The 27,993-nt window shown below is 46.4% G+C and overlaps 1 protein-coding gene across 1 annotated transcript in view; it reads left to right on the top strand.

Moving 5' to 3' along the window:
• sntg2 (syntrophin, gamma 2) overlaps positions 1-27,993 on the top strand; it is a gene marked incomplete at its 5' end in the record, with an annotated part of 377,700 nt that overhangs the window by 95,006 nt on the left and 254,701 nt on the right. Inside the window, 2 exons of the mRNA XM_085996911.1 lie at positions 288-375; positions 14,964-15,055. Of these exons, the coding sequence (XP_085853037.1) occupies positions 288-375; positions 14,964-15,055 (180 nt within the window). The remainder of the gene's footprint in view (positions 1-287; positions 376-14,963; positions 15,056-27,993) is intronic.

Raw genomic sequence — 27,993 nt, 5'->3', positions numbered from 1 at the left:
CTGAAAAATGGCCACACTCAGTATTCGGTGGGATGTCTTTTCAGGCATCTTTCGGATGCAAACTTTTGTCCGTAAAACAGGCACAATGAGGACAAAGTTCTACCCCTTTCACTGTGCTTTTCACAGCTCTTTAATCTATCTGAATACTATTCTAAGTTCGGTGTTTAATCTCCGTATGCTAAGATAAGAGCAAGTTGACACGTGAATGATTTGCCGTATTTTTGTTATAATTACTGTATCTGGTGGTGTCTTTGCAGTAAAGCTGTTGTTATACATCACATTGACAGGTGCACCTACTGCGAAATGCTGGGGATGAAGTTACTATCACCGTTCAGTACCTCAGGGAAGCCCCTTCCTTCCTTAAGCTCCCACTAGGTAAGAGACAAAAAAATAGAGAGAGGTTCACTGTTCTGTTCCACTTTGATGCCGTTAAATAAGATCAGCATTGACATAAGCATTTTCCAAAGATTGCCTCATTGAATTCGACACAGAAGGGTTTGAGGCCGCACTACGCAGAATGTCATTATAAATACTTGTTGTCTCAGTTAGCTGCTCACATTAATGCCTATATATTTGAAATGTCCTCCTTTCTTATTTCTTTTTTTTCAAACATCTCTGTAAATATATTTCAATTACCTTCTGAGATATGCTTATTATGCCACTTGGAGTTTGCCAGCCACAAAGGTGAGTGGACATCGTGCAGTGTAATATTAGTAATTAACACATTCATCTGAAATTCCTGTGTCCACCATTTTAATGAAGCGCTCACCCACTGGGTTAATGCCTTCATTAAAATAACAGATCAAGGAATTTCATAACAGCAACTTGCTTTTATACAGTATTTACGCAGCTGTTACCTTCAGTGGGTTGACATCTCCCCTAAAAAGTTAAGCATTTGTGAACTACAGGAAACTTTGTGATATCCGGCACCGATGGGACCGAGCTGTTGCCGATCTATCAAAACTGCCGGACATACCAGCGTTAATGTTGAAGCATACGGAGATTTGCAGCTCTGGCAACAAACACCGTTGCTTAGCAACAGCTTCTAAACAGTCGGCCGTACCTTGGAAGCGTCTCTGTAGCTTAGCAACAGCTTCAGAGAGACTTTGCAGAGCCTGACTGTTGAAAAAAAAGCCACAAGAAGAAAAAAAAACTAACAAAACGGCTCCTGATTTCTGCCGGTAGATCGAGGTTTCCGGACATACAACCTCCGGATAAACCAAAGTTTCCTGTGGTATGTTGCCCTGGGATTTCCAGGCCTTCCCTTGAGGATTGGAGCAGGGCCTGTGCCTACAATAAGTGCAGGTCCAGCACTTCCATGGAAATGAGGCCGGGGGGTGCATTGCCAGCCCTGCAATTGCCCTGCAAGGGAGCCCAGATGCAGGGCTAACTGACAAAGCTGGCAGCCAGCCTTGTACTGAGGGGATAATTACTAGTCCTAGCCCCTTTAGGGCTACCCCGGATCAGGCGTATTTCTCAGACGTTCACTTTCGACTGAAGTTTGAGGTAGCCGAATCCGAAAGATGCTTAATTGGGTCAAAAGGTCTGGACTATCTCTCCCTAAAGGAAAGGAACAACCGGAGAATGTTACCATCCTCCAGATAGCGCTTTTAATAAGTTTAGCTAGACTGTAACGTTCCGGATATTATGAGAGTCCGGAAAACTCCCTCAGAATTCTGCAATTCCTCACCAAGGAGTGTACAGAGATTGAGTTTGCAAGTTTTTGATACAGAAGTCTTATGTGAGACAATTCTAAAAATATATAGATTTATTAAAGAACCGACATGCAATTTACAGTTGGTGAGTCAATCGCAACATTAACCATTCTAAAAAGAGAAAAAATGCTTTTTTATTATTAACAGGGAATCTTACTTTTAAACCTTAACTTCACTACAGTATTATAGTTCTTAAAGTTTTTATACAGGCAGGATATCCACCAATATCAAATACCTTTGATCCCCGAGGTACAAAGTGCTGGAGATGACAGAACCGCCTCTGAAGCTGAGAATCGCTTTGCCCAATTAAAGCGAGTCTGTTATCCCATTTGAGAGTTCAATGTTTATACCTTTTTCCAGTGGTATTTCCTTTAAGCTTTTCTGCTGATGCAAGCTAATTATCCCATGTGCCTTAACTTTACACGCTAATCTCTTATGCGGGACCTTATCGAAAGCCTTTTGAAAGTCCAAATACACCACATCCACTGGTTCTCCCTTACCTATTTTACCAGTTACATCCTCAAAAAATTCCAGTAGATTAGTCAAGCACATTTACCTTTTGTAAATCCATGTTGACTTTGTCCGATCCTGTCACTGTTTTCCAAGTGTTCTGCTATTACATCTTTTATAATGGACTCTAGCATTTTCCCCACTACCGATGTCAGGCTTACTGGTCTGTAATTCCCCATTTTCTCTCTACCACCTTTTTTGAATAGTGGGGTTACATTAGCTACCCTCCAATCCATGGGTACTGTTCCAGATTCCATCGAATGTTGGAAGATGATCAGCAATGCATCTAGTATTTCTAGGGCCACTTCCTTAAGTACCCTAGGATGTAGATTATCAGGCCCTGGTGATTATTCGGCCTTCAATCCCGTCAATTTCCCTAACACTATTTCCCTACAAATACTGATTTCTTTCAGTTCCTCCCTTTCATCAGACCCTATGTTCCCTGACATCTCTGGGAGGTTATTTGTGTCCTCCTTTGTGAAGACAGAACCAAAATATGTATTTAATTGGTCTGCCATTTCTTTGTTCCTCATTATAAATTCCCCTGATTCTGACTGCAAGGGACCTACGCTTGACTTCACCAATCTTTTTCTCTTCACATATCTATTAAAGCTTTTACAGTCAGTTTTTATGTTCCCTGCAAGCTTACTCTCATATCCAATTTTCCCCTTCTTAATTAATCCCTTTGTCCTCCTTTGTTGAATCCTAAACTGCTCCCAATCCTCAGGTTTACTGCTTTTTCTGGCCAATTTATATGTCCTCTCCTTTGATCTTATGCTATCCCTAATTTCCCTTGTTAGCCATGGTTGAGTCACCTTTTTTGTTTTATTTTTATGCCAAACTGGGATGAACAAATTCTGTAGTTCATCCATGCGGTCTTTGAATGTTTGCCATTGCCTATCCACCGTCAACCCTTTGAGTGACATTCCCCAATCAATCCTACCCAACTCGCGCCTCATACCATCGTAGTTTCCTTTATTTAAATTCAGGACCCTAGTCTCTGAGTCAACTACTTCACTCTCCATTTTAATGAAGAATTCTATCATATTATGATCGCTCTGACCCAAGGGGCCTCGTACAACAAGATTGCTAATTAATCCTTTCTCATTACATAATACCCAGTCTAAGATGGCCTGATCTCTAGTTGGTTCCTCAACATATTGGTCCAAGAAACCATCCCGTAAACACTCCAGGAATTCCTCCTCCACAGTATTGTTACTAATTTGGTTAGCCCAATCTATATGTAGATTAAAGTCACCCATGATGACTGCTGTGCCCTTATTGCACGCATCTCTAATTTCCCTTTTAATGCCATCCCCAACCTCCCCATTACTATTTGGAGGTCTATATACCACTCCCACTAACGTTTTCTGCCCCTTGGTATTTCTCAGCTCTACCCATACAGATTCCACATCATCAGAGCTAATATCCTTCCTTACAATTGTGTTAATCCCCTCTTTAACCAGCAATGCTACCCCACCTCCCTTTCCTTTTTGCCTATCTTTCCTGAATATTGAATACCCCTGGATGTTGAGTTCCCAGCCTTGGCCACCCTGGAGCCATGTTTCCGTAATCCCAATCAAATCATGTTCGTTTACCTCTATTTGCACAGCTAATTCATCCACCTTATTACGAATGCTCCTCGCATTAAGACACAAAGCCTCCAGGCTTGTGTTTTTAACGCTCTTAGACTTATTAGAATTATTATTTACTGTGGCCATGTTTGATTTAAACCTTTGGGCCTAGAAATTTGGTGGGCTGCACCACCAGTTAGCGCCTAAAGAGGACACTCAGTGGCTTTAGCACCACTGGCCACGCCTCCCGCGAAATTTAGTGGGGCGCTAATGGCGGCATTAGCCTGTAGCGCAGCGCCCCGCTACCGCCCCAAACGCGATATTGGGTCGCGCCCCCCCCCCGTAGCGCCGGTTGCAAATCGCGACCAGTTCAGTGGGGCCTACCTGTGGCGGTAGTGGCGCAAATTAAAGGGGAGGTGCGGGGTGGCCATTTTTTTCGGTGGCCGCCTGCCAGCACCTCCTCGCGCCGCCCTCCCCGGCCTCCTGATCCCTCCCCCCCCGGGCAGTGCCAGCTGTGTCCCGAGAGCCCGGCACTTCTCCTCAGTGCCGGGCTCTTTTGCCGGCACTCGCGATCGGTGATCGCGCTGGTGCAGGCCCCTGCACTTTAAGAAGGGGAGGAAGGCCTGCAGTACCACAGCGCGCCGTGCCACAGCGTGTGGCGCTGCAGCACATTGCACTGCGATATTCAGTTTCAGCGCCCCAAGAGGGATGCGGGGCGCCTCAAGCAGCGCCCCGCGTCCCTCTTGGGGCGCTCAAACTGAATATCCCGCTGGCGCTCCCGGGTTTGGGGCGCCACCGAATCTTTAGGCCTTGGTTTCTCTGACTGCCACTTTTGTTTTTCTCCTTCCTGTCTTTTGCTTTAATCCTTGTTTCCCTTTCCTCTGTCTCCCTGCTCAGGTTCCTCCACATTATATTCCATTTGCCATGCTCTTGCCCACTCACTTAGCCTGTCTGTATCCCCTTGAAGCCTCCTTGTAACCTCCTCACAACTTACATTCCCACCCAACTTTGAATCATCAGCAAACTTGGATATATTACATTTGGTCCCTTCATCCAAGTCATTGATATAGATTGTGAATAGCTGAGGCCCAAGCACTGATCTTTGCAGTGCCCCACTAATTACCTCCTGCCAACCTGAAAATGACCCGTTTATTCCTACTCGCTGTTTTCTGTCCATTAACCAATCCTCAATCCACGCTAGTGTATTACCCCCAACCCCATGAGCCCTAATTTTGTTTAATAATCTCTTGTGTGGCACCTTACTGAATGCCTTCTGAAAATCCAAATACACCACATCCACTGGTTCCTCCTTATCTATTCTGCTAGTTACAACCTTAAAAACCTCGAACAGATTTGTCAAACACAATTTCCCTTTCATAAATCCATGTTGACTCTGCCCAATCCTATCATTTTCTAAGTGCCCTGTTACCACGTCCTTAATAATAGATACTACCATTTTCTCTGCTACTGATGTCAGGCTAACTCTTCTGTAGCTCCCTGTTTTCTCTCTCCCTCCTTTCTTAAATAGTGGGGTTACATTTGCTACCTTCCAATCCACGGGAACCATTCTAGAATCTATGAAATTTTGGAAAATGACAACCAATGCATCCACTATCTCTATAGCCACCTCTTTCAAAACCCTAGGATGAAGGTCATCAGGTCCAGGGGATTTATCGGCTTTCAGTCCCATTAATTTATCCAGTACTATTTTTTTTACTAATACTAATTTATTTCAGTTCCTCATTCTCACTAGAACTTGGTTCTCCACTATTTCTGGGAAGTTTTTTGCATCTTTCCACGCAGTTAAAACTCTAATCTGTTTTGTCCCTATGCCAATTTGCGCGTGGCTCAGGTAACAATCCAGAGGTTATTACCTTTGAGGTTCTGCTTTTTACTTTGGATCCTAGCTAATTAAACACCCTCAGCAGAACCTCATTCCTAGTTCTACCTATGTCATTGGTTCCTACGTGGACCACGACAACTGGATCCTCCCCTTCACATTCCAAGTTCTTCTCCAGTCGTGAGGAGATGTCTTTAACCCTGGCACCGGGCAGGCAACACAAGATTTGGAACTCTCAGTCGCGGCTGCAGTGAACAGTATCTATCCCCCTGACTACTGTCTCCTACCACAGCTACATTCCCTTTCACTCCCCCCACTTGAATGGCCTCCTGCACCATGGTGCCATGGTCAGCTTGCTTATCTATCCTGCAGGCTTTTCCCTTATCCACACAGGCAGCAGGAACCTCATACCTGTTGGGCAAGGGCAAAGGTTGAGGCTGCTCCAGCACTGCACCTGGGGTCCCCTTACCTGCCTGAGTTGCAGTCACACCCTCCTGTCCCTGACCACTAACCAGACTTGTGCCACTACCTAACCTAAGGGGTGTGACTGCCTCCTGCATCAAAGTGTCCAGGTAACTCTTCCCATCCCTGATGCCCCGCAATGTCTGCACCTCAGTCTCCAGCTCAAAAACTCTGAGCTGAAATTCCTCAAGATTCAGGCACTTACTGCAAATGTGGTTGTCCGGGATCACAACGCTCTCCACAAACTCCCACATGCTGCAGTTGCGGCACACCACCTGCACTGCCATCCCTATAGGACCTTGTTTTATTTAATTAAATGTAATTAAATTTGTAACTAGGTAACTTAGTTTACAGTGTAGTTCCTTGACTACTTACTTGGTCTAGATTAAGTTAAGGGTACTGAAATTAAATATCTACCTGTAACACAAAGCACTGCAAGTAGTGTAGGCAAAAAGCAGCAACTCCTTCCCCCTCTTGCCAGGAATTCCCACTCTTTCCAAGTTCCCAAATAAAACACTTCATTCAAGTCCACTCTGTTTAATCCCGTTCTGTGCAGACCACTTATACAGCGCCTGGGGAGAAAAATTCAGTTGGTTTGCGCCTCCCATTAGCGCCTTAAGAGGGCGGTAATGGGGCGCAAAGCAACTAGCGCCCGGCGATGTTTGCACCGCTTGCGAAATTAACTAGACATTTTGCAGCGGCACTAAATACTACTGCCACGATCTCCTGCGCCAGCAGATCGAGACGTCAGTCGAGTGCGCAATGCCCCGGTAGCGCCCCGGACCGCATATTGAGTGGCACCCCCTGCCTTACCGCCTGCCACTAGCAACGACAGGTTGAGGGGAGTGTTTTGCAGTCAGAAAGGGACTGGGGGAGCGCTATTTAATGGCAACCGCTTCCTGCCTTTTTTTGTTGGTGACATTTTTGCACCACACATTCTGAGAGACTTCAACGCTGTGTGAAGGAGTTTTGGGTACTGAGCAGCACTTTGCAGGTTCATTTTGATTTGCCCTTCCTTGTATCGACTTAGAAGAGACTGTGGGGGCTGCACTCTGAGCTCTTTCCCTGGGTCTCTCCATTGTTCTTTCCAGCAGATTTGATGTACAGGTCTCTCCAGGCCAAGATTCAAGGCTGCAATGAGCAGGATGTGGATGGAGAGCAAGATCGACCCTCCCCTTTAAGATAAAAACAGAAAATGCTGGAGAAACTCAGCAGGTCAAGCAGCATCTGTGAAGAGAGAAACAGAGATAACATTTCAGTTCGATGACCTTTCGCCAGAATTTCCCTTTAAGAACTGGCCGGCACCAGTGTGTCTGTGTTCCATTGCTGACTGACATCACATGAGCTTCACCAGCGCTCTGAGGTAGCGCCTCGCTCCTTGGCCTTTGCGCCTTAAGACAGGTGTGAAGCGCCTGATTTAGCGTTCCAATCACCTCCAGGGGCGATAAAAGCCAAGTTTGCCATCGGAGGCGATAATTAGCGCCAGGCGCTCAACTTTGCGCACGGCCGATAATGGCGCCCCAAACGGGGCGATACTGAATTCTACCCCCCTGGTGTTTTGGGAGGGGGTGTTTGGCACAGAATATTGCCCCCTGTGACTGCTTGGGGTCATATGACAAAGTATAAATGTAATGGACAGTGCTGAGCAAGATAAATTAAGTGGAAGATAAAAAAATATATATTTATAATCGGGAGTAAAAATTACTAATCGCAGATAATACATGTAGTGTGATCCTATTTTCAAATCAAATCAAATCAAATCAACTTTTATTGTCATTGTTAGTGCACAAGTGCAGTACAACGAAATGTAGGCTTGCGGCTCCCGAGAGTGTACATTTGGATTAAGACATTTAAACATTCAACATACATTTGGCTTGTAATACATTAACATAAACATAACCATAACCATAATAAAGTGCATTGGCAGATGTGCAGGCTTTAGAGTTTATTTGTGGAGTTCAGTAGGATGACAGCCCTGGGAAAGAAGCTGTTCCTAAATCAGATCGTACGGGTGCGAATGCATCTGTAGCGTCTCCCAGATGGCAGGAGGGCGAAAAGACTGTGGCTGGGGTGGGTAGGGTCTTTGATGATGGACCGTGACCTCCGTAGACAGCGTTTCTGGTATATGTGCTCTATGGTCAGTTTTGGCAAGTTAATCAAATCGTTACAATTGTCTAGATTTAGAAAAATTTCAAAAAGCGAAATTTAGAACATATTATGTGAGTTTGTGTGAATCAGATGTAAACTAAGAGACAATCAGAAATTAGTAATGATTTGTGGGAATGAGATACCCCTTCAGAGAATTAAGTCAACTTACCCCACTCAGTACTTTTATTACTAACCATCACCAGCGCTCATAACGAACATTCCATCGTAATTCTAGTAAAATAGGAGACAGACATGCATAGAATTACCCTCCTGTGTTCCATGCACTAAATAGCTTTGTCACCTATTCTAACCTGAGCATTTATTATTGTGAAACCTAGGTGAAGGCTCAAGGACCATAGTGCAGACCACTATCAAAGCTGAAAAGGGCAGAGAAAGCAATGAATCATTGATGATGAGCTTTGTTTTTTTATTCACTCATGGGATGTGGGTGTCGCTGGCAAGGCCAGCATTTATTGCCCATCCCTAATTGCCCTTGAGAAGGTGGTGGTGAGCCACCTTCTTGAACCACTGCAGTCCAAGTTTTAACAGCCTATAGATTTTAGGAGGAAGGCAAGACTGAGGGAGGTAGTGAATTCCAGGGTTCCGAGGTGTTGGGAAGGAAAGAAAGTGAAATCATTTTGATTTTAACACATTGAGGACGCAGAGAGGAGGCCTAAAGTGTAAGACACCATATTTACAGCTTAAGGGGCTTAACTAGCAATACACAAGGGTAGGCACTTGAGAGGTTTAGCCAATGTCCATGTGAAGTTTCTGGTAATGTCTTGTCATACAGTCCAATCTATATTTTCAACACTGCCCCTTATTGAACAGATCTGTGCGCACCTTGAGAAGTATCTTACTGAGTTCCAGTGAATGTTGAGACATAACTTCAACCCCCCTCCCACCCCAGTATAGTGATGAGTGTGCATGGAATGGCTTGGACATTAAAGGGATGCTTCACAGTGCTGGTGTGGGATGGTGTCAACGTGGTGCATTATGTGGCAGCCAGGGTTTACAGCATCAAGTGAAGTAAATCTGGTCATGGTGATGCCATCGCTGGCCTCCCGGCCAGCAATGTTGTCAGGGGCTGATGCCCTGTGCCCTGTGCAGCATCAGGTGATGGTGGAGAAGGTTGGTGGTGTTGTTGCTGCTGCTGGTGTGCCTGGTGCTGCTGGTGTTGGGGCTGATCGTGGAAGGATTCGGAGGACCAAGGTGAAATAGTTTCTAGGGCACCGATGTTGCTGCAATAGATGGCAGCTGTAGGTGAGATGACACAAGCGATCTGTCAATGGTGAGAGAGGTTGTTCCAATGAGGTGGCACTGGACATACAGTTGGCTCTAAACACTGGCAAGCTAAAGAAATCTCTATGGCCTAGAAATTCGGTGGAGCCCCAAACGAGGCGCCAAGCTCGCCTGGGCGCCAGAATTACCGCTGCGATCGGAGCCGTTACGCCGGCTGGAAATTCAGCTTGAGGGCCCCAAGAGGGACGCGGGGCACTGCTCGAGGCGCCCCGCGTCCCTCTTGGGGCGCTGAAACTGAATATCGCAGCGCAATGTGCTGCAGCGCCACACGCTGCGGCACGGCGCACTGCGGTGCTGCAGGCCTTCCTCCCCTTCTTAAGGGGAGGGGCCTGCACCAGCGCGATGACCGATCGCGAGTGCCGGCAAAAGAGCCCGGCACCGAGGAGAATTGCCGGGCTCTCGGGACACAGCCGGCACTGCCCGGGGGGGTGGGATCAGGAGGCCGGGGACGGAGGTGCTGGCAGGCGGACACTGAAAAAAATGGCCGCCCCGCACCTCCACCTTAATTTGCGCCACTACCGCCACAGGTAGTCCCCATGAACCGGGTGCGATTTGCGAACGGCGTTAGAGGCGGGCGCTACCAAATATCATGATCGGGGTGGTAGTGGGGCACTGCGCACACCGATGACGTCATCGGTGGCGGCGCAGCGCTACAGGCTAACGCCACCATTAGCGCCCCGCTAAATATCGCGGGAGGCGCGGCCAGTGGCACTAAAGACACTGAGTGCCCTCTTTAGGCGCTAACTGGTGGCGCAGCCCACCGAATTTCTAGGCCTATATGTCTTACAAATGCAGTAACCAACAGTTTCTGTGCTCTGAAACTGACCATCTGCAACATGGCATCCTTTACACCACTTCTGCACCTGTCAGCTTATCAGATACATCAGAGCAGACTCAACTCACGCCTGGGTGAGCTGGCGTGTTGCCCGAGCAGCGGGTAACCCGTCGGGGAGTACATAAAATTGGAAGGAAGCCTCGAAATAGCATTAAATTGGCTCTTAACAAGCCATTTAATGAGCTCAATTGTTTCCCCCGCCGCTTAGTGTTGGGTCAGTTCTGAGCTGACAGACCCGACACCTGGGAGACTCGTGTGGAGGCGGGTTGCGAGCAGGCTTCCTCCCCGCTGTCAATTTTTGCTATTTTGACAGCGGACCCGCCTCCAAACCCACCCTCTGAGCGCCGGCAAAATCCAGCCCTTACAGAGAGTTCAGTTGTGAGTGTGCAGACTGTGATTAGATTTAATTCATTGTCCACTAACTTTAACGGATGTACAATCATGAGCAATGCACCTACAATTTCTCAAAATAAAGACTGTCACAGTTCTAGTGAAGATAAACTAATACTTTTGGGGCCGATTTTAACCCTACTTGCTCAGCAGAAACCTGGCGGGTGGGCAGTTAAAATCGCCCTGGTTCTTACTGTCCAAAAGCTGACATGATTACAACATCTGCAATTTTAACCTGTTCTCCTGGGCAGGCAACAAGGATAGGACAAGGACAGCCAACAGGGTCCCTCTTTTACTTGTACTTGTACTTCTTGCAATTTAGTATACTGTGTTCGCTGCTCACGATGCGGTCTCCTCTACATTGGGGAGACCAAACGCAGATTGGGTGACCGCTTTGCGGAACACCTCTGTTCAGTCCGTAAGGGTGACCCCGAGCTTCTGGTCGCCTGTCATTTTAATTCACCGCTCCATTCCCACTCGGACCTCACCGTCCTTGGCCTCTTGTATTGTTCCACGGAAGCTCAACGTAAACTCGAGGAACAGCACCTCATCTTCCGATTAGGCACTCTGCAGCCTTCCGGACTCAATATCGAGTTCAACAATTTCAAATCATAAGCTCGGCCCCCATTTCATTTTTTCTTGTAATTTTTCCACTCCTTTCCCCCCCCTCCCCTTTCCTTTTGTTTCTCTCTCACACCTGGCAGCTATCTCTTGCCCTGCGAGTACACTTTACACCTAATCTCAGCCTATTACCATCTCGTCTAGCTTCTAATCTCTTTTACTTCTTTTGTTTCTTTTATTCTTTTGTCCGATCGCAGCCCTGCCTTCGATCTAGTTTCTTTTCTTTCCAGTTTTGAAGAAGGGTTCGACCCGAAACGTCAACTCAAATTTCTCTCCATGGATGTTGCCTGACCTGCTGAGTTTTTCCAGCATTTTCTGTTGTTATTTAGGGTCCCTCTTTACATAGGCATGTTGCGACCCAATGACATCATTGAGTCCTGACTGTAATTTTAACTCAGGCCTAAGCGGGGAATCATACCAGTATCTAAAGACAGCTAAAGGAAGAGATATGCAGATTCTCTAAGAGATAAAATGGATGGCCAAGTTAAAGCAGTTACACTTGAAGGAAATTGGGTTACTAGATTTGCAGATCTGAGCACCTAATGACCATGGGTCTAATTTTCCGAGAAGCAGAAATGTAATCTCGCAACGTCTACCCAGAAAATGTTACAGAAGATTCATATGCGACATCTTGGCAATGAGAAATGCAAGTGAAGAGCACTTGACCTAATTTATCGGCCAAGACGGACCCAGGCAATAGGCGGTCTATTGAAAGATTGTGCATCGGATTCCAGTTATCGGCACAACACTTACTCAGTTACTACGGTGGGGGGGAATTTTGGGGGGGGTCAGCTGGCACGATCGGTGGTGGGTCGGGTGCATCTCGGGCGGGCGCAAACAAATTTTCACCCCAAGGAATCTTGTGACAATGACGTGGAAATCTGTGGCGTGTCAATTAAGGAATCTTAAGCACACTACTTTTAGCCGGTTAAACCCCAATCAAATGATCTTTCTGTAAAAAGTGGTATAATCAAGAACATCATTAGGAGCTTGATGATGTAGTTCAATATCCAAACATGAGGTTACAGGAACACTGGAGCAAACCCTTAGAGAACGGGTTTACCCAGCCTAGTTTCTGATGAGTCACAGCATCTGCTCCAGCTTACCCATTAAGGGAATTCTCCTCAAGGTGTTTGAGACTCAGGCGAATCCACAAGAACCAGAAATGGTATCATGACCAACACGCCTAATCTCTACCCTCGTTATTAGGAGAGTCACGAGATATTCGCTAAGATGAGATTCAATAGAGTTTTTTAAAATTAAGAAAGGTTCTGACAGGTTGACTCGGGAAAGACTGCTTCCTCTGGTCGGCGGGGTCAGGAGAAGGGGTTCTCAATTTAAAATTCTCCCAAAATGAGTGAGGAGAGAGTTTAGGAGAAATTTCTTTACACAGTGAGTTATCAGTAGGTGGAGTGTTTAGCCACTGAGAGCAGTTGAGGCAGAGCCTATAGCATCTTTTAAGGGAGAATTGGATAAACAATGATACAGAAGAAGATACCGGGCTATGGAGAGAGCGCAGAGTAGTTTTGGATTGCTGTAGCAAAGACATGGTAGACCGACTAGCCGCCTTTCGTGGGGTCAGCTTCTATGGTTCTAGGCAATTGGCTTTCTTTTAGAAATGAGCAGAACCAGAACTGGTATTGAATGACATTATTAGATAATGTTACTGTTCGTAGCGTTCAATATTTTTCCAGGGAAACTCCATTCTGCAGAGTAGGAGCAAAACCCATATTGCCGTGTAACCCAGATGCTGTTCGAACCCACTTGCACTTTTGCTAGCTGGTAAATTGGCAATTGGCAGTGACTGGAGAAGGACTCCACTCTATTCCCTTTCACATTGGGTGTATGTTATTACTGATTATATAGGTTGCCTTTTTCTGTCAAGGAAGTCACAAACACCAGCTATTGACTGATAATAGTCCAAAGATGTGCGGGTTAGGTTGATTGGCTATGATAAATTGACCCTTAGTGTTAGGGGGATTAAATACGTGGGGTTACGGGGATAGGGTGGGATATGTGTTGATGTAGGGGTTACGGGGATCGGGTGGGATATGTGTCGGTGCAGGCTCGATGGGCTGAAATGGCCTCTATCTGCACTGTGGGGTTTCTGTGATTCTGTGAATCTATAAGCATTTTAACATTTCTTTCCAAGCTCTGAAAGCATACATAATCAACAAAAGAATTTGCTATAAAGTCTTGTGATCAGTATTTTGAATAGCATTTGATGAATACAAGTGCCAGGCAATGACTATCTCCAAAAAGCGAGCAATTAACCACCTCCCCATGACATTCAATGGCATTACCATCACCAAATCCCCCACCATCAACATCCTGGGGGGGTCACCATTGACCAGAAACTAAACTAGACCAGCCACATAAATACTGTGGCAACAAGAGCAGGTCAGAGGTGAGGTATTCTGCAGCGAGTGTCTCACCTCCTGACTCCGCAAATCCTTTCCACTATCGACAAGGCACTAGTCAGGAGTGTGATGGAATACTTTCTACTTGCCTGGATAAGTGCAGCTCCAACACTCAAGAAGCTCGACACCATCCAGGACAAAGCAGCCCGCTTGATTGGCACCCCATCCACCACCTTAAACATTCACTCCCTCCACCACCGGCATACCGTGGCTGTAGTGTGTACCATCTACAAGATGCACTGCAGCAATTCGCCAAGGCTTCTTCGGCAGCACCTCCCAAACCCGCGACCTCTTCCACCTAGGACAAGGGCAGCAGGCGCGTGGGAACACAACCACCTCCAAGTTCCCCTCCAAATCACACACCATCCGGACTTGGAAGTATATCGCCGTTCCTTCATCATCGCTGGGTCAAAATCCTGGAACTCCCTCCCTAACAGCACTGTGGGAGTACCTTCACCACACGGACTGCAGCGGTTCAAGAAGTTGGCTCACCACCACCTTCTCACGGGCAATTAGGGATGAGCAATAAATGCTGGCCTTGCCAGCGACGCCCACATCGCATGAACGAATAAAAAAAAATACAGAGAATGATGTTTAGTTCATGGGTTGTTACTAAACTGAAAATAATTTGACTTTGATTTTGATGAGATGCCACTGCAATCCTCAAATATATTTTTCCCATAACTCGAAGTATGTTGTGGCTACAACATAACAATTTAAATGTCACTCTCCAGTCGCATGTTAGTAATTACCCAAAACATTTCCCTTGTCATGAGGCTACCCGCATATGCCCGTCAGCTTAGCTCCCTCATGCAGGAAAGTGATGTCTGAAAGAAAACAAAATGGATTGTTGGGAAAGCGAACGGAAAAGACGGCGAGACATGTTAACCAAATGGAGTCTGATTTTTCATTAAATTTGCCTAATATTTGGAATGGTTCTTTTGGAAATGTCTTTGTGTTTTAAAAGGCTAGTTAGACAAAAAAAATTCCTTTGCACAAGAAAAATATAAATTATTCTGGCCACATAAATAGAGTCACTAATTTGTGACTGTACTGATGGGTACGGTTATAAAATCTTATAATCTCTCTCCTCATGTGACGGATCCTCAATATTAAAAATGCTGTATTGCTTCCTTTATTTTGTAGGTTCACCTGGGCCATCCAGTGACCACAGCAGCGGGACATCCTCTCCTCTGTTTGACAGCGGGTTACATTTAAATGGGAACTCTACAAATACCGTAAGCTATGTTGTTCATCCATTATCAGTAAGAGGTTATCAATGCACCACAATGTGTTCCTTTTAATGTTTCAGTCAGAGTGCTTTTACCCTGTTGTTGGAATGTACACTGTAGAGGTGATCTTTCGGGTGAGACATTAAACCAAGTGCACGTAAAAGATCCCATGGCACTATTTCGAAGAAGAGCAGGGGAGTTCTGCTCAAAGTCCTGCCCAGTATTTATCCCTCAACCAACACTTAAAAACAGATGATCTGGCCATTATCACATTGCTGTTTGTGGGAGCTTGCCATGCGTAAATTGGCCGCGTTCCCATTATTATAACAGTGACTACACTTCAAAAGTACTTAATCGGGTGTAAAGTGCTTTGGAACGACCTGAGATCATGAAAGGCACTCATTAAATGCAAGTCTTTCTTTCTTTCCTTTTTCCTTTCTTTCTTTGTATCTTAAAGCTGTTACCTGTGCCAGGGAATGAAGATTCTAGACGTAAAAATGTCTTTGCTTATAGATTTTTATTATAGGGAAAAGATGCTCGCAGTCAACGCACACGGCAATGCGGAGGCTGCGGAAGATCGTGTGTTACAGTTGTTGAGCATATGCTGCAGGGGGGCCACCAATGTTCCCCCGAAGGTGCACGACCGGACCTGTGCAGGCCGCTCACCTGCTGCTGCCGCTGGAAAAGATAACGCGCAGCAAATTTAAAGGGACAGCGCACCAAAATAAAATTAGAGGGAACATTGGTGACCACCCCTCGATCTACTTACAGTGGCCTTGCTTTTTAAACTCAGCTAAAAGGCCATTACATCACAACCCCTTCCATGGCCCTCACTCCTGGTTTAGATTAGGTATTAGCTCAACATACCCAAGGCTCACTCTCTCGTGGTGTCAGGAGGTAAAAGGTTCCACAGCACAGCCACGAATTGGGGGATGAAAACTCGACACAGGATCACCGCCACTGAGCGTAGAATCCAGCCCATCATTCTTCACTCACTGCACCAAGACACATTGGTCCCAGTTAGTTTGCTCCATGAATTATTGGGGTAGAATGTTCTGTTTCTGCACCAGGAGCCGTTGGATCACCGGGGAGCAGAGAATACAGGAATATCGGACAGTGAGGAGCATGCCCAATTTTCCTTAAAAGCGAGGACGGGATCTCTTACAGGTGCAAGCTCCGACCTGTCTGATTTTCCTGAAGGATGTTCTTGCCATGGAAGGAGTACAGCGAAGATTCACCAGGCTGATACCTGGGATGGCAGGAATGACGCATGAGGAGAGATTGGGTCGATTGGGCTTGTACTCGCTGGAGTTTAGAAGAATGAGAGGGGATCTCATCGAAACTTATAAAATTCTGACAGGACTAGACAGACTAGATGCTGGAAGAATGTTCCCGATGGTCGGGGAGTCCAGAACCAGGGGTCACAGTCTAAGGATAAGGGGTAAGCCATTTAGGACAGAGATGAGGAGGAATTTCTTCACTCAGAGAGTGGTGAACCTGTGGAATTCTCTGCCACAGAGGGCAGTAGAGGCCAATTCATTAAATATATTCAAGAAGGAGTTGGATATATTTCTTAAGGCTAAAGGGATCAAGGGATATGGAGAGAAGGCAGGGACCGGGTACTGAATTTGGATGATCAGCCATGATCTCATTAAATGGCGGAGCAGGCTCGAGGGGCCGAATGGCCTACTCCTGCTCCTATCTTCTATGTTTCTATGTATGTGCTGCACCCAGGTACTGCAATAACCCCAGGCACAGGAGCTTTCTCTGATTTAAGTACCATCATTTTCCAGGTTCAGCAGATCCACACTACTAATTCATTTCTGTTTCTAACATAGATCTAGTATGCTCCACCCATTCCTCCCCCCCCCCATTTCCACTTGAATTATTTAATTGTTGAACTTCTCTTCAATCCTGTAAGAAGCGACACATCTCTAGTCAGAAAATGTCAAAAAACAGGAGCAGGAATTTAGATTTTTAGAACCATTTCCAGTTCACACCACCAATAATCTCTCGCCACCAATAGGCATGTCGCTAAGAAATTGTTCAGTCTGGTAAAATCAACTCTTACTGATATGAGCAGCTGACACTTTGTTAATAGGTCAAATTCCCTGCCTCACTTCATCTGCTATATAAACATGCAGCTGAATCCTATTCAGGTTGACACTGGGGAATTTCAATCATTGTTTTTATATTTTCCCATCTGGCTTGCACTATTCTGCCAAGCCAGGCTTCCCTTCCTCACCTTTCTGATATTGGTACTCATATTCTCTGTTGCTAAAGTAACAGGATATCTCAAGCTGAATATTTAAATGTTACAGCAAGAGTTTGCAGCTGGGATTGGAAATTACATCCAGCAGTAAACTTAACTGTTTACTCTGTCAGTAAGCCCTTGTCTCCCAAAATAAAGTATATTCTGCAGAGACAAACTGGCGAGAAAGAATTAACGTGAGACATACGATAGCAAAATACTGCGGATGCTGGAAATCTGAATTATAACGACAGAAAATGCTGGAAACACTCAGCATCCGTGGAGAGAGAAACAGAGTCAACAGGGGCGATTTTGTAACTGGGGGCGCGTTGGAGGTGGGACTGCTGCTTGTCGGGTCGATGTCCCGCCTCCATCGATTTGTGGCCAACCCGTGCTATTTTCCCTTGATTGACCTTGTTAAGCCCGTCCAGCGGGATTAGCAGGCTAATCAAGGCGAAGCCGATTGCTGAGCACGTCAACGTATGACGTTTCATCTGTGAAAAATTTTTGACAGATGAATTGTCATCGTTTGACAGCTCTGTGAAGCTGTCGAACAGTGACATTCTCTGCAGTTTGATGAGGTCTTACATACAAGAGCTGAGCTGGCGGGTTTCGGAGCCTTTGGGAAGCCCGCACTTGAGGGCAAAAAGGGGATAATCCTATTTTCTGCCTGTTAGCTACCTGTTAACAGGCAGTTAATAGGCTTTAATCCCTTCCCGCCTCCAAAGAGACGGGACCCGGCGTGGGATGGCTACCCGCCTCCTGGGAAGATGGCATGGAGGCAGGTTGGGCACCCGCCCCCAAATTCTGCCATTTTCCCGGCAGTCCCGCCTCCATACCTGCTTCCCCAGGGCTGGCAAAATCACCCCCAACATTTCAGGTCTGTGCCCCTTCGTCACAACTGGAAACAGTTAGAGATGTAACAGATTTTAACCAGATGCAGAGGCAGAGAAAGGGGGAGGGGGAGGAAAGAACTAAAGGGACGGTCTGTGCTAAGGTGGAAGACAAGAGTGGTTAAATGTTGCAAATGGGAATGGCAGAATCATCAACAACTGCCGCCTGAAAAAAAATAGGGGCAGGGGTTATAGTCTGAAATAGTTGAACTCGATGTTGAGTCCAGAAGGCTGTAAAGTGCCTAATCGAAAGATGAGGTGCTATTCCTCGAGCTTACGTTGAGCTTCGTTGGAACAGTGTAAGAGGCCGAGGACAGAGAGGTCAGAGTAATGTGAGACATAGTTCACTCTGCAGTGTTAAGCTGCAGATTGGCTCGCAGAACTAAAAGGACCACAAGAAAGCACGGAATAAGCCACGGACTATTTGGACCATCACCCATGCTCCTTCCACAGACTGTGTACAATCTACTCTATCATGGACTCTACTTCATCGATTTAATCTTCTGAGGGAAAGTTCTGCTCCTTGATTCTCAAAGATTATCAAGAGAAACTACAGAATATTCACCTATCCTCACATCTTGGCCTCCTGCTTCCACAGGCAATAGTCAATTCTCCACACTTCATTCCAGCAGAACAGGAACCATTGGGCCCTTTGGCATATTAGATTATTTCAAACATTAGCCACATTGTCGATAAACTCCAATCCCATTCTCACTGGTATTCTTATTCACATAAAATGCAAGGAGCTGGTGGATCTTTTTGTCTCCAAACGTGAGATAATCTTCTCAGATGCTCCTACACATTGACTTGAAGGACATTGAGCACAAAATTCTGGTCCGGGCTAAGATGGAATCCCAGCAATTTCCAATTGGGAGGCAGAAAATGGGGCAGTTCTTGGTTTCTCAAGGATTCTGTTTCTTTTCTTAGCTTCTGACATTTTCCAGTCAAGGGGGGCAGAGGCGGATGATCCATCTGAACCCCTACATTAAGCAAATGTGTCTGGGAACTCCCAGCTACCATGGGCATTCTTCCCATTCCGCATTTATATGGCCTTAATAAAATTCTCCTGTTGAGACATTGGGAAAGGCCAATGGTGGAGCAGCTATGGGCTGCTCTGCTTTTCAAGGGCAAATTGGGATGGGTGGTGCAGAAGTGCCCTTGAAGGCATAAGCAGCCTGTCCCAACCATGAAAATGACCCCATCCTCGCAATTTGTGATGTGTTCCTCCGCCTCGTGCTTGGGCAGATGGGGGTTCCGCTGTATCGCACTTACGCCAATGAAGTGAGATCCCCAGAACTTCGGACCCATTGGGCTGGATTTTCATTGAGGAGGCGGGAATACAACTTTCAGGGTTGTAGTCCCGCCTCCATCGAATTGTGGCCAACCCACGTGATTTTGACTTGATTGACCTTGTTGAGCCCGCCCAGCGGGTTCAGCAGGCTAATTAAGGGCCACCCGGCAACAGGTGACATCACAGATTGATATTTCATCTGTCAAGACCTTTTGACAGATGAAATATCGGCGCTTGACAGCTGTTTGAAGCTGTCAAACACTGACAATCTGTACACTAAGTTAATTCCTTCCTCTCAGGATGATTTAGAGATCTCTCCAGAACAGAAAGCTGAATGCTGCAGATTTTGACAGATTCTGCTTTCTGTGCCGGTGAGATGAGGGACTCCAGAGACCTGAAGGAAGGAAGGCTGTAAAGGTAAGTAAATGTAAGTAAAACTTCTTTAAACACACCAAACACACCAAACACACTTACCTCTGCACTCATGCACCCATCACTCACCTGAACACTGGACATCTCGACCCCTCCAAGCCCATCAGCCCAACGGCCCCCCTCGCTAACTTGGCGTGGTTTGGAAATGTCGGGAATCCCACACTTCAAGAATGAAAATAGGGATTAGGCTAAAAACTGCCTGTTAACTACCTGTTAACAGGCAGTTAATTGGCACTTATCCCCTTCCCTCCTTGGGGAGGTGGGTCCCAGTGCGGGTCAGGTACCCGCCTCCTTTGATACTGGCATGGGGGCGGGATGGGTTCATGCCCCCCGATTTCGGGATTTTAACCCCCCCCCACACGCCTCCAATCCCACCTCCACGGCCCAATGAAAATCCTGCCCATTGATTTTAAGATGCTTAACATCAGCTTCAAATCCCGCCACAATCTTGCCCCACCCTATCAAAATGATCTCTTCCAGCTGCATATCCCAGCTCTCAACCTTCAGCTTCTCTAATCAGGATGATTGCTTGTTCCTCACTCCCCCTGCTCCACATCTGCAGATTCTGCTTCAGCCACTGGGGGCGAAATTTGTCTCGAGCAGTAGAACAAAACAGGCGATAAATCATCGGTAGTCCATTTTTCACGCTGCCCGCTTTTCTTGTGGTAAAGAAAATCGGGCGCAATGTAAAATGGGCTGTGATGGGCTGTCAACCGTTCTGCACTACTGCCCAAGACTGATTTCCCCCCAACTATGTCCTGCTCTTTGGAGTTCTCTCCCCACACCATTTTGTCTTCCAAACACTCTCCCTGTCTTAAGCCTTTGGAAAACCCAGCTCTTTGACCGTACTTTTAATCCACCTTTCCCCCTCACCCTTCCTGCTTCATACTTGTCATCCTCTTTACCTTCTTGTAAAGCACTTTGAGATGTTGTTCTACAGGAAGGTGCTAAAAAGTGCAAGCGACCGCTGTCATTGAATGAGTTAATTGACCCGGCCTAAACTGCTTTTTCTGTAACTTTGTTCTTCATATTCATTACGCTGGGTGAGGTGGGGGTAGAGTTTCTTTTCTCAGCTGTGGTTGTTAATTTTAAAGCTATATCCCCTGGTTATATACTGATATACTAAATCAGCAAGCTCACCAACAGCTACACCATCAGCGCCTCTGGGCCATTTGAAGAGCTGGACCAAGTCTCCCCTCAGTCACCTTTTTCACTGAAAACAAGTCTTTCCACATAATTTAGGACCTTAAGTTCCTGAATCAACTGTTCCCTCTTATTTGATTCCTTTCTAAATGCAACAATTTCCTCTTGAGGGTCATGTGCCCACAACTGCACTCAATATTCCAGATGTGGCTTCTCTAGTGATGCACCATGGAACAGTCTGGGTCACACTGCTGGAGGAGGTGGTGAATAGAAGTAGCCAGGAAGGGAAAATCAGTATGCAAGGAGCAAGAACATAAGACGTAGGAGCAGGAGTAGGTCATTTGGCCCCTCGAGCCTGCTCCACCATTCAATAAGATCAGAGCTGATCTGACCTTGGCCTCAACTCCACTTCCCTGCCCGCTCCCCATAACCCTTGACTCCCTTATCATTCAAAAATCTGTCCATCAAGACCTACTCACTTACCACCTCAATGTGTCGTATTTTCATTCTGGTCCAGAATATTCCAAGCAGCTGTGTGCCACTTAGATGATTATATTCCATAAAGAAAGAAAGACTTGCATTTATATAGCGCCTTTCACGACCACCGGACGTCCCAAAGCGCTTTACAGTCAATGAGGTACTTTTTGAAGTGTAGTCACTGTTGCAATGTAGGAAACGCGGCAGCCAATTTGCACACAGCAAGCTCCCACAAACTATTTTAGTTGAGATGAATCTATCACCGAGTTTTGTGCCTGGTTTAACATATTGTTGTTTGATTTTCAAAGTCTACCTTCTAGTTATAAAGATACGCCTCCCTGTGCTACCACATTGCAGATTTAATTTTTAAACATAGGCACCAGTACAAGTAACTCAGATGACAGGCTAGTAGTTATTAGTACTCTGGCACCTTCCCACAACTCTGTATTTGTGACATATTATGGCGATAACAAAATTGCTATGTACATGGAAGCAGCACTGTTAACAAGGCCGCCCGTTCTCCTGGTAACATTAATTATGTGCTGATAGAACCAGTTGCAGCTCTACTGTTGATAGGAAACTACGCACTTGGCAGTCTTTTCTTCAATATGTATTAGCATAAGCACAATATATTTCATTTTCTATGCACCTTGAAATGATAATTTCATAGTGAGTGAGACAATTTCCAGGGATGAATGAAGTACGTCTGAACTACTCAAATCTAACTTCTAGCTTCAAGGCATAAGGGCTTTGATGAACATTCCTTTGTGCCTTTGCTGCTGAGTTTGCAGAAATAGAAGCAGGTTTGTTTACATAAAACTATTGCTGCATCATCGTGTTTTCATTTTTTTTTAATACCCGAGTGTTACCTGGGAGGTTGATCCAGTCTCAACCTCACACCCTGCAGACAATGCACGACTGAAGCCTGCCCTATATTCAGGATTAAAGGGCTCTGGTTCAGCAGTACAGGAAACTTCGCAATATCCGGCACCGACGGGACCGGCGTGATGCCGATCTATGAAAACTTCCGGACAGACCAGCGCTAATGTTGAAGGATACGGAGGTTTTCATCTCCGTATCTGACAACAAACACTGTTGCTTAGCAACAGCTTGTAAACAGTCAGCCCGTACCTTGGAAGCGTCTCTGTAGCTTAGCAACAGCTTCAGAGCGGCTTTCCAGAGACTGACTGTTTAAAAAAAGTGCTAGGAGAAGAAAAAAAAGAAGAAAAACCAAACAAAACGGCTGCTGATTTCTGCCGTTAGATCGAGGTTTCCGGACATACAACCTCCGGATAAACCAAAGTTTCCTGTATTAGGTCAGAGGCTTGAGAGAGAACAATGAAAATGTGAGGGGATTCTTTTGCGGACAAGGTTAAGCTGCATTATCAAGGAACCTTTGCTTTACTACTGATTTATTCCTCTTGCCCTTTCACAGTATTTTTAATAGCAAATACTGGATAAATTGAATGTTTCGCTCAGCACCAACCTGCTTCCATTCAAAGACTGTGACTGGAACCAAATGATAGGAGCGTAGGAATTGCTAGATAAAGAAAGACCAATGTCTCTCTAGTTTACCTGCTACCATACTGATAGTCACAATATATAATGATAATAGCTCTGTTGACTCATCATAGCAATGTTTATCTGCCTAAACCTCTCTGCCTCGCTACCTCTCTTTCCTCCTTTAAGACGCTCCTTAAAACCTACCTCTTTGACCAAGCTTTTGGTCACCTGCTCTAATTTATCCTTATGTGGATCGGTGTCAAATTTTTTTGTCTTAAAATACTCCCGTGCAGCGCCTTGGGACGTTTTACTATGTTAAAGGTGCTATATAAATACAAGTTGTTGTTGTTGTTATCAATTGGTCTACAACAAACCCAGACATGAGGTGAGGAAAACCCCAGTGGTGGAGATCTTCGGGAACCATAGGTTCGTTCTATCAAAAAAAAAAAAAATTTCCGATACAATATATGTGTAATTTGAGAAATAACATGTGGTAAGTGTAGCATGCTTGGGAGGGGACAGGTGACTTTGGACCCAATATGCCCGTACACTTTTAATTTTTTTACTTTTCAAATATTTATCCACTTTCCTTTTAAAAGCTTTTACGGGTTCTACTCCCATCACTGTTTCTGGGAGGGCATTCAGGGGGAGAAATTGGGCTCTGTAGCACCCGCGTCTTTAGATGCTATGTGGCCTCCTAACGCTCGAAAATGGCATCTGAGATGCGCGTGCACACTTCCGACGGGAAGGGCTTTGCGCGCGCATGCCTAACGAACACTGGCAGCATGCAGAGCAGCTCGATTATGACGTTAATCAGCGTGCAACACTGATTTAACGCCAGCGCTGCCATTTTCCAACGCCATGCTCCAACCTACACCCTGTCTTAACCTCACGCAGCTTAAATGGCATGACGGACCCCCCCACCAGCGCTACTTAACGGGATTATAAACTACTCACAGGTTAGTTGCTGGTTTATTTCTTCTGGCTGCTGGTGCAATTGCACGTGTTTTTGGAGCTTTCCCATACTTGGCTAAAGTTTGAATGGTCTTCAGACCGTGGTCTGGCTGGTGCTGAAGTACTTTTTTGTTGATTTGAAAGAGGGGTGGCCTGGTAGGCCTTCCTCTTGGAATTGAGCATGACTGGGAAAATGAAGATAGGCCACGCAGAGCAGATCAAGCTGCTAGAAGAGGGAGGAGGAGGAGGACTCTCAGCCAGAGGCCATATCCGCCGAAGGTCTTTAGGGAGCAATTTTCTGACCTCAGCTTCAGCGAGGACCAATGCTTGAGACATCTTTGCTTCACTAAAGAGGTTGTGACTGAAATCTGCCACCTGCTGCAGCCGCAGCCGCAATCTCAGAGCAAGGCAAGGACAGCATTGCCTGTGGCTGTCAAGGTGACTGAGGCTCTTAATTTTATGCATCTGGCTCCTTCCAGGCTGCTGCTGGAGATATAAGCAACATCTCACAGTTTGTGGTAAACTGCTGCATAAGGGAGGTCACTGAGGCTTTCTATACAAAGAGAGAGACAGCTTCATCTCATTCCCTCTTGCCAGAGACAGGCAGAGTGAGCACGAGGGTTTGCATGGATTGCAAGCTTCCCTTGCAGGGTGCCATTGACTGCACGCACATTGCATTGCATACGTCTCATGTCAACTCAGCCATTTTCACGAACTGAAAGGGTCTTTCTCAATGTTCAGCTGGTGTGCGAGCATAGGCAGCGCATCATGCAGGTCACTGCCCGTTATCCTGGCAATAGTCATGATTTCTCCATTCTGCCACAGCCTTCTGTGCCAGCTGTATTTGTCACACCACAGCAAGTCAAGGGCTGGCTACTGGGCAATAAGGGTTATCCACTCATGACATTGCTCATGACTCTGGTCCGGAACCCACTCACACGAGCACAGCAGGCCTACAGTGAGAGCCGTGCTGCCACAGGAGCATTATAGAGCACACCATCATGGTCCTCAAGCAATGCTTCCGCAGCCTAGAGCTCTCTGGAGGAGCCCTGCAGTACTCAGCTGAGCAGGTTGTTGTAAATCTCATAATTCATCAAGAAACTACTCGTGAAATAACGCTGGACGGCCAGCTTTCCAGGGACATTTTGTAAGACAAGGTACTAGTGAAGTACAACTAGACCTCCATGTTCTGAAACAAGTTGATTAAAGCCTTGCTTTATGCTAAAACCAAGTGCGTAGTGAGTTTTATTACGTCACGGGTATCAAGATTTGCGGTAGTTTGCTGCAAGCTACACAATCTGGCCGTTGTGAGGGATTAGCCGTTGCCGCCCCCTATCAGGTGAGAAGCTGAGGAGCAGAAGCAGGAGGAGGAAGTGGTGGATGAGGAAGTGCAGCAGGAAGTAGAGGAAGAGGAAGAGGAAGGGAGGCTACAACGTAGACAACCCCTTTCTGCTTGGGCTCTATGTGGAACAGTGTGAAGTAGTGGAAGGATTCGCAGGCTGAGTAACAGTCTGACTGGCCGCGTTAACGCTCCTTCCGTGGCCGTAACCATCTTTATAGTAGTCCTATAAGGCGGGAGAGTTTTGTGGGCTCCCACAATGAGCAGGGGACACCCACACCCACCGGACACGAGTATCCTGCTGGGTGTCAACCCAGAGTTCGAAGCCGGAGCTCCGACTCCACTCGCCGGGACTGTCTGGAGCGGGGATAGAACCCTGCACCTTCTGGCCCAGAGGCAGGAATGCAACCACAGCACCAAAGGCTCGCTCCTTGGCGCTACATGATGAAATAATTAATGAGCGATACCAGTAACCTCAATCACACCTCCCCATTCAGCAACAGTCTCACACTCCTTACCTTTCCTCTATCACTGACCATCACATCGTCCTCTTTCACAAAAATAAAACCCACCAGAAAATGTACATTCGAATTCAAATTTATAAATTAAATCATGAAATAATGCGCACAGAAATAAACTAACCACCCTTGTGCATCCCCTTAGTGCCTGCCTTACGTGTGCATTTGCCTCTCCTAGTGCTCCTACAAGGTGCTTCCCCAGTGTCTGAAGCATGGATGGAGAAAGGCTGCTGACCTCCAATTTAGGAGTCTGCAGATGGCCTTGGAGGGCAACCTCAAGTACAGGAAACTCTCTTTTAACCGGCACCTATATAACTGGAAATCTCTGTTAACCGGCAAAATTCAGGAGTAGGTTGAGGTAAGTTTTACTTCATATTAGTGGCAGTTCCTGGATCTATGGCTGTGTAACTGGGGTTCGTGCACTTGTTGCTAAGCAACAGGGAAGCTTGGTCTGTGGCCGGAGTTCCTGCACATGTTGCTAAGCAACAGGGAAGCCTGGATTTGTTGCTGTGTACGGAGCTCTCGTACCTTTTAACTATACCTCTCTGTAATCCGGACTTTTTGATAAACCGGCACCATGCCGGTCCCGTTGGCGCCGGATAATAGTTTCCTGTAGCTCTGGGCCTAGAAGGCTTCAAACTGCACCATTCTGGCCTGGGCTGCAACAGTCTATGCTTTCTGGCTGACCGGCAACAGCAAGGGCACTGGCAGAGTGACAGGGGTGGGTGCAGGAATGCAGTTATCCTGAGAGAGGAAAGCAGGTTTGTGCTCCAAGGAACTACTGCCACTGTCCTGGGGCGGCGCCTCAGCAATCCTGCTGCTCTGTTGGAAAACAGATTGATGGGCTGCTGTGAGACCCTGGAAGCCCCTTTGAACAGTGGTATCCAGACCCATGAGTGCAGCACTCTGAGCTTCCACTGCAGCACTTGGACCTTTGATGGAAGTTGCTTGTGCTGCAGTGGATGCTGTGACATCGGCCGTCAGATGCTGCATCATGGTGGGTGCTGATGGAGGTGACCACAAGTTCCATGTTGGAAAAGATGGGCTCCAAGCTCTGCGCAAAGCCCCGTGCCAAGTTGGTGCTGGACTCCTCCATGCTCCTTAACATTGAGCAGAGGCTTTCTGGCAAGCTTTCTAGTGCACCAAGCATTTTGGTGTGTACACCCATCAGCCTTCTTCTGTAGCCTGGCCCATTGAAATACTTATCTGAATCCTCTGCAACAGAACTAGTGTATGACTTCGCCCTCCGGTGAGCTGGCACCTGCGCTATCCTTTACCTTCGCCCTGGCTCCTGTGTACTTGTGCTCGGTGTCTCACCACATGTAGATCCCTCCTCTATCCTAGCCTCTAAAATACGCACAGTGTCAGTATCTGAGCTGGGAGCTGTGACTGAGATCGAGTGACGGTGTCTGTTCATCTTCACTGTCTTCCTCCTCTGACTGGGAAGGTTCCAGTTCTTGAGTATCTGAAATGAAAAAGGGACAAGGGTTGGGTTGCGGCGAGGGGAGAGAAGAAAGTCAGAAGTGCGTGCTTACACTATCTGCAGCTTTTCAGTCAGAAGAGATTGAGGGATGAGGGAGAGGTGGGATGAGCGAAGGAGTGTTAGCTATGTGGATACCTTCATCATCAATTCATCCAGTGCCGCCAGTGGCCCTGGCCTCAGTATTGCCCCTTCCCATAATGGCCAGCACTGTCTCCTCCATGATGAATTAAAAAAAAGAAAAAATGCCCCTCCCCCTTAAGAGGTGCAGGCTGCCTTTAAGTAGCGCAAGCCACTTACAATATTTGACTCCTTGCTGATGTGTGCAGCCAATGAACAGTGTGGGTAGCGCTGGCTGCACGCAGCGATCATGTAAAGCACCAATTTACTGTGCTGCCTGCAATGCAATGAAAGGGCGCAGGTGAATCACGGATACCCACACCCATTTTCAGGGGTTGGCCAATTTCTGCCCCTCTGTATCCTAACAACCCTCTGCTTATATGACATGAATCTTGTCATTCATGGGAAATGATTTATGAAATAATACTGGGCGGTCTGCTGGTGGCACTGTCCAGGGAGAGTATAAATACTCGGGCATGGGGTCAGCTTGCTCAGGACATTCTTTAACAGGAACTAGTGAAAGACAGAACTAGATCTCCATGT

The sequence above is a fragment of the Somniosus microcephalus genome, chromosome 9, assembly GCF_052327205.1.
Source record: "Somniosus microcephalus isolate GS21.2 chromosome 9, FLI_Smic_1.0, whole genome shotgun sequence".
NCBI classification, from domain to species: domain Eukaryota; kingdom Metazoa; phylum Chordata; class Chondrichthyes; order Squaliformes; family Somniosidae; genus Somniosus; species Somniosus microcephalus.
The sequence above is the reverse complement of the archived record's forward strand: the minus strand, read 5'-3'. Positions and strand labels throughout refer to the sequence as shown.